Source organism: Benincasa hispida, chromosome 10 (genome assembly GCF_027475165.1).
Source record: "Benincasa hispida cultivar pf3 chromosome 10, pf3_genome.v1.1, whole genome shotgun sequence".
Lineage (NCBI taxonomy): Eukaryota > Viridiplantae > Streptophyta > Magnoliopsida > Cucurbitales > Cucurbitaceae > Benincasa > Benincasa hispida.
The window spans coordinates 4,843,264-4,850,465 of NC_143487.1; the positions used below are offsets into that span (position 1 = coordinate 4,843,264).

Sequence of the window (7,202 nt, forward strand, 5' to 3'; positions counted from 1 at the left end):
GTGCTTGTCTAAAAGAGTGATAAGATCTCAAATTAAATATCTGTTATGTGGAGAGAAGCAATTGCGAGAGAGCCTACAATCCTATATATTGTGTACCTATAATTTGATCGGTATATGATGAATACAAGTTAAAATAGCTACTATCCTTTTCTATTTCTAAAGGTTTTTAGCTTTATGGTCTTCAAAATAAGTTCCAAGGTAATTCAAGTACGGAAAATGACAGATATTGAACCAAAAAAATTGGGCCTGGCCATATTGGTGCATTTCCAAACTCCGGTTTGGGCCTAAGTTTGATGCTGGCCCAGAATAGAAGCACGAAATGGGCCTTCTGTCCAACAAAGCTCCCAGCCGGAGTCAAGTAAAAACTAAAAAACCTAAAAGAAAATCGCTTAAACCGACCGAAGCGGCTTGTTATTTCGTGCTGAGAGAAGAAAAGAAAAGAAAACCAAGCTGAGCATAGTATAAAATAATAAATATCTATTCTAAGTTCAAATGGTGTGAGAAAACACAAATAACTTTCAGGTCGTGAATCTGATTTTGCAGGAATGCAAAATTTTAGTTTACTTGGGGGGAAAAAAAGAAAAAAAAAAGTGTGTGCTGTTCCCACCTCCCCAACCGGTCCAAACCCGTGAATGTATAATCAGCAAACCGAGAACCAAACCGACAAAACCGTTTACACCCCTACCAGCATCCCAAGTAATTATAGTATAAATATGAACAAAACTTACTGGGTACAACTACATGAAAGTAGATATCCTACCAGCTTTCCCATTGGAGATGATCTGAACACAATCTTCTTTTCTTTTCTTCTCTAAATGTAAATAGATCATGGACAAAAATTTATCCAAGCTATTTTGGAACTTGGATTTCGAGGCTATGATTTTGTTTTGAAAGCAAAAATCTCAGCAACTGTAAAAGAAATTATATTAATATTCTTACCGCAGACTGAATGGCAGATAATTCTTCTTCCCCAACTTTCTTCCATATTCCACCTATCAACAAACGCCCTTTCACACCTTCAGGTGACTCAACATTTTGTGTCTCAGACTGAACATTTTCATTTGTTTCCTTCATTTTCTTGACAGTGGACCTATCAAGATGCCGAATATCAGAACTGGCTTCCCTCTTCTTGTTACTACAGTTGTCGAGTTCACAGTTCTCTTTGGTTTTCAGCTCTTCTGAAGATGGTTCGCTCTCGGGATTGAGGTTAAGAACAGCAGGCCGACCAGAACAGCCAATTGAACGAGGCAGCATACCAATTGGACATGGTGTCCATGAGCTTACCACAGTCCATCTGCTGGAACTTCCCACATTACCATCTACTGGATTTGCCGCCAAGTTGTTCTTTCTTTTGTGGAGTTTAATCATCTCCAGTTTCTGACTTGCTTCATGGAGCGACTCCACCTGATTAAAACTGTTCTCAGGCATGGTTTGGATGGGATTTTCTTCGTCTGGGATAGGTGAAATCAGTTCGTTCAGAAAAGATAGTTTGTTCAGTTTCTTCACTAGAGAATCGTCGTCCAATAACTGTGCAAGATCAGTGGCTGAATCCATAAGCCGCTTGTTGCAAGGAGCTGATACCAGAAGGCATTTACGTAGCAACTCCACAAGAATACTTTTCGGAATGTGTTTTCCAGAAATGACTTCTCCCTTGCGTTTAGGTTTTATCCCATTAAGTTTGTTAACGAGCCATGCAAACAAAGAGGATAGTTGTGCGACTTGACAGCTCTCCATTTTGTGGTCTGAGGACATGAAGTACTTGCTTTCTGAAAGAACCGGAAAAATGCAATAAGTAAACCCAATAAGAAAACCATTCCCACACGAAGAGAGAAGCATGAAGAGGACAAGAGTGTGAGAAGAAACAAACTTGTTAGCGTACCAGCCTCTTTAATTAAACTAAATCCATATAGCGAACGAAAGTAACAAAAATATATATTAAACATGCATACATGTGGTTCTATAATTGTCCAAAAGCTAACTCCTAGAGGTAATTTTAAAATGGTAACTGGCCAAGTATATGCCTCAAGGCTCAGAAAATTAGAAAAGGACAAGGGTGTAAAGTCAAAAGTTGAAATCTAATCATACCATATTCTAAGGCTACTTGAGTCTTGATCTTCTCAAGAATTGCCTCAAGCAGATCTAAAAGCAATTCTGGCTCCTTATTTGAGATCTTAGAAATTGCTAGCTTCCAACCATCCAATACAGAGCTGCTAGACTTTTTGGAACTTTTGGGAAAGGCCAAGTCTGATGACCTCATCGCCTTTAGCAAGAATTCCAACAATACAGATACAAATTCTGAAGAGAAAGTAGAATACAACTGAATAAGAACCTTCAGTGTCTTGCCAGACTTTGTCTTCAAACCTGAAAAGGTGCCAGATAGGTACCTGTTAGTATTTGATTTTCTCAGCTAAATCTAAAGATAAAAAGACAACTTCACAAAATAACAAAAAGGTTAAGAGGATATATAAAATGTGGCCATAAGAAAGGGAGAGATTAAATACATACGTTTTGGCTTGACCAGGGCAGATTCTAGTTCGGGATTTTGCTTCACTTTTAAATTGAAAGCCAAATCACGAAGTTTGGATTTGATTTCCTTTCTAATGGTCGTACTTATATCACCTTGAAACGGAATAGCTTTCTCCTGAGGTTGCCAATAATAAGATTTCAACCAACGAAGCGCCTGAAATCACCAAACATCAAGAAGGTTTCAGTTTACCTCCCATCTTAATTTCTAATAGCATTTAAATACTTCTACAGGGAAGTGATGCGTTCAAGCACAAAATGCTGCAAACGAATATATAAAGGATAGAACAGACAAGTATGAAAATTCGTGAATGATCTGGTATTCCACTTTTCAAATGATGTCAAATGAAACAATCTTAAATAGAATCTAAATATCTAATCACTAAAATGAAAGGCGCTATTGAGTTGAAAACTATCAAATGGTAAAACAGCCAGAATGTTGAGCATTCATACTTCATAGTCATACCTTGATTGAGGCACTCCGAACCACCTGAAGAGCTGGAAGTTCACGATGAGAGCCCTCTATAACCATTGCCAAGAGAAACGTGAAAATAATTACAATCAGTCAAGGGTAGAAAACATAGCAGTGAGAACAAATGTACAGTAAACTCTGTCCCATTAAATCGCCACAGTACAAGCTCCAAATATATTAAAAGAAAGAAAGAAAAATAATCTCACATACACAACATATACTTTGGAGTGATAAAACTTAAGGACTACAGAATGAAGTTCATAAAACTGGAAAAAAAAAAAAGAAAAGAAAAAAAGAAAATGATGGCGTGCAAAATGATCTTTGATGTTACCATGACGAATATCAATCAATACACGGGGTAAACCAATAGCATCGGCTGCCACAGCAATTGAAACTTCTGTTTTCTTACGTGTCTTCTCGACAACACCATTTACAAGCCTTCAAAATCAAGAACACAGTGAGTACTTTGTGGTTCTTCAGAAGATTTGCAATTCTTTAGAAGAGAAGTTTACTTCTGTTCCACAACATTGTTTAAAATCGATATAAAGGTCCACCAAACAACTAGCTGGCTCTATCTCAACTTTCTTTAATCAGTCAAAGAATGAAGCATGTGGAATGAGTATTTCCAAGTTATGAAACATCTTACCACAGACTTGAACAGTTAATGCAAATAGGCTAACGTGGAAAACACTTTCCAGCATTCTAATTAACCTTTTTCTATATGGCAACCCTGGGTCTCATGTAATCAGTTCAAGGCCATAAAATTTTAAATTCTTCCCAGAAACTAGGTCATAAAAATGAACATTGGCATTAACATTCTAGAAAATGGGAACTTTGCACCAATAAATAGACTTCAGTATTTGTTTTCAAAAAGAACAGCCAGACTATTCCGTGGATACGTAACACAAAAAATAATGATTTTTTTTTTTAAAAAAAGAAACATCTTACCACAGACTTGAACAGTTAATGCAAATAGGCTAACGTGGAAAACACTTTCCAGCATTCTAATTAACCTTTTTCTATATGGCAACCCTGGGTCACATGTAATCAGTTCAAGGCCATAAAAGTTTAAATTCTTCCCAGAAACTAGGTCATAAAAATGAACATTGGCATTAACATTCTAGAAAATGGGAACTTTGCACCAATAAATAGACTTCAGTATTTGTTTTCAAAAAGAACAGCCAGACTATTCCGTGGATACGTAACACAAAAAATAATGATTATTTTTTTATTTTTTTTTTAAAAAAAAGAAACATCTTACCACAGACTTGAACAGTTAATGCAAATAGGCTAACGTGGAAAACACTTTCCAGCATTCTAATTAACCTTTTTCTATATGGCAACCCTGGGTCACATGTAATCAGTTCAAGGCCATAAAATTTTAAATTCTTCCCAGAAACTGGGTCATAAAAATGAACATTGGCATTAACATTCTAGAAAATGGGAACTTTGCACCAATAAATAGACTTCAGTATTTGTTTTCAAAAAGAACAGCCAGACTATTCTGTGGATACATAACACAAAAAATAATGATAATTTTTTTTAAAAAAAAAAAGAAAAAAAGTTCACCATATGATAACTTCTTATTGATCAGACTTAGAAGGTCAGAATAACATGTAACAAATTATGAAACTTTCACCTCGTGCTTTACCATAAAAAAAAGAAAAAAGTACCTCATAATGGCCATGCAATATAACATGGCTAGCGCTTCCTCGGAAAGCGAAACATTGCTTAATTGGTTCTCTGTACCACAAACTGAAGCATTCATAGACTGGTTCTTTCTGCAATGAATGAATAAATCAAATATTGAGCATAAAAAAACACTATAAAATCTTAAAGAATATTTGTACACAAATACATGGTAGCGTTAATATTAATGACAGATGCAATCGAAGGAAATAATGCACAGTTTGATTGTTTGTCATATTTAAAATAACCAACCATTTGATAAGATTTAGTTCTTTTGAAGTTTAAATTTTCGTAGTTTCTAATCTCCGAATGTGTGCTTCTACTTTTGTTCTTTTTTGTAACATGGTTCAAAACCTAACAAACATGGTATTGAAGAACTACAGAAAATCGCTCGAGCAGGAAACAACGTGATGCAGTGAATATTACCACCAAATAAGATGGTAAGAAAAGGAAATTGAAGCTTACATGAAGTAAGGATCCTTTTGTTGGATTTCGACAATCGAAGCCGTAACTTCAACGACAACTGGAAGACATCCTCTGCTTCTCCATGTTGATATCTGAATTCAAAAACACAAAACCTAAGTAGAAAAACAGAAAATAAGCAATTCGAATCCAGAAAAAGGTGGATGAAAGGTACTGAGGCAAGGACATTGCGGTCCATGACATTCTGGAGAATCCAAGGTGATCAAGTATGCATCACAATAGTGCGGCATAATGGAATTTATAGTTACAGGTCCCAAATGTAACCTCGAAAAATTAGCATAATGGAGAATAAACATGTGGCAGAGATAAGTAACCTTACTCTACTCAGAGCGGCAGCGACGGAGTCTGGAGAGTCAGAGAAGAGTGATTGACCAACGAAAAGCCATTCGCTCCAGGTCGACCAGGGTACTAATTTACGGCTGTACGTCGACGAATTCTCTTCTTCATTCTCTACCAGCACTTCTTGAAATCCTAACAGCGACTCCATCGAAACCCACAGCTAAAGAACTGGGTATTTTCCCCTTAACGGATGGTTCAAAGAACAATGGAAATCAGGTGCAGTGAGACCATGTAATGACCCGATTTCAACTACCTAAAGCCGTTTCCTAATGAGATTTGAAAATCTTTGAGAATGATACTTTTCCGTAAATTTCCAAAATTAACTAAAACTATTGCTGAAACTTAACTTAATGGTTATTAGTCTGACCACAAGATAATCAGGAAGGTTCCCAACTAGTTCTTACCCCAATTTCGCCGTTAAATCTTGTTCGACTAGTCCGAAACTATCAACAGAAGAATTTCAAATGTGGAGCTCGTGGTTTTGGTGCTGGCGGATGTTGCGCCGTCGTTCGCCGTGTGGTCGCCGTCTGCGAGGGTTAAGAAGACGTCAAGCGCCGTGGGTCTCGTGGTTGCTGCAACAAGTCGCTACTGTAGACGAGCAGCAAACTGTCGTCAATCGTGTAGGTGCGGCGCGGGTCGCTGGTCGGAGTCGCGCTGTTGACTGCTGGCGCCGGAGGGTAGCGTGTGTCTATTGCTGGAGGATCGCCGGAGTTGAAGAAGGACTGGCGGCTGTAAACGCGAGGAGGGGGGGTGCAAAAAGAAACCAAGTGGGAAAATTTCACAAAATAACCCAATTTTGCCCGGGTGAAATACCAATTTTATCTCTCATTTAAAAAAACTTTTCAAAGCACGCTACATTTCTTCTTTCTTAAATAATTTCATCATCTTTTCATTCAATATGTATTTAATACAACACTAACATTCCACTAACGTATTTATTATCAACTAATATTTTACCAATAGCATTGAATAACATTGATATTAATAATGAAAGGTCACTTTCAATTATTCATTTTCTATCAAAATCACCACGAAGTTCTCCCATTGTTCTCTTCGAATTTTGGTGCAACATTGTCGATTACTTTCATCTTTGTTCATTTTATTTGTCTTTAGGTATAACACAAGATTCGTTCGTCTGATCCAAAAATGGAGAGAATGTAAGTGATATTCTACAGTATTTCTTGTCCCCAGATCATTTAGTATTGAATGAACGATCGTATAGCAATGTATAGATGACCATTCATTACAATATGAATGCTCATTTAGTATTATATAAACGATTGTTTAATACTATATGAACAATTGTTTATATAACATTTAAACGATCGTTTGGTATTATATAAACGATCTTTTATATACTACTTCACGATTCTGTAGTATTATATAAACGTTCGTGTATATAATATTAAACGATGGTTTAGTAGTATATATACAATTGCGTATACAATTCTAAGCGAATACTTGTAAATAATTGGACGATCGCTTATCAATTACGGGGCGATTTCTTAAAATTTAATTGGGTATTGCTTAAAATTTGCTAATCCGATTGCAAACCAATGACGCTACTTCATATCTTTGTACGATTTGGTGGGAAACGGGACCAGTCGGGAAGTAATTATATTGGAGGTCATATGAAAGGTCTGAATGGCAAAAATGATATAAAGGTCAGTGAATTAGTGAATATTATGCACCAACG

General features: G+C 36.5%; 1 protein-coding gene across 4 annotated transcripts; it reads right to left on the reverse strand.

Annotated features, from left to right (window-relative positions):
• Nucleotides 1-457: 457 nt before the first annotated feature.
• On the reverse strand, nucleotides 458-6,333 carry LOC120088790 (las1-like family protein). 4 transcript variants are annotated; one of them, XM_039046228.2, is made up of 9 exons: nucleotides 5,911-6,333; nucleotides 5,487-5,772; nucleotides 5,150-5,241; nucleotides 4,669-4,776; nucleotides 3,327-3,433; nucleotides 2,990-3,045; nucleotides 2,506-2,680; nucleotides 2,086-2,361; nucleotides 458-1,766 (listed from the first exon to the last, which is right to left on the reverse strand). In XM_039046228.2, the coding sequence occupies exons 2-9, from the start codon at nucleotides 5,652-5,654 to the stop codon at nucleotides 922-924; spliced, it is 1,827 nt and encodes a 608-aa protein (XP_038902156.1). In that variant the 5' UTR covers nucleotides 5,655-5,772; nucleotides 5,911-6,333; the 3' UTR covers nucleotides 458-921. The 4 variants fall into 4 exon arrangements, with proteins under 4 accessions (XP_038902156.1, XP_038902157.1, XP_090162361.1 ...); XM_039046229.2 differs by having other exon boundaries at nucleotides 5,487-5,688; nucleotides 5,911-6,308; XM_090306235.1 differs by having other exon boundaries at nucleotides 5,482-5,772; nucleotides 5,911-6,298.
• Between the last annotated feature and the right edge of the window lie 869 nt (nucleotides 6,334-7,202).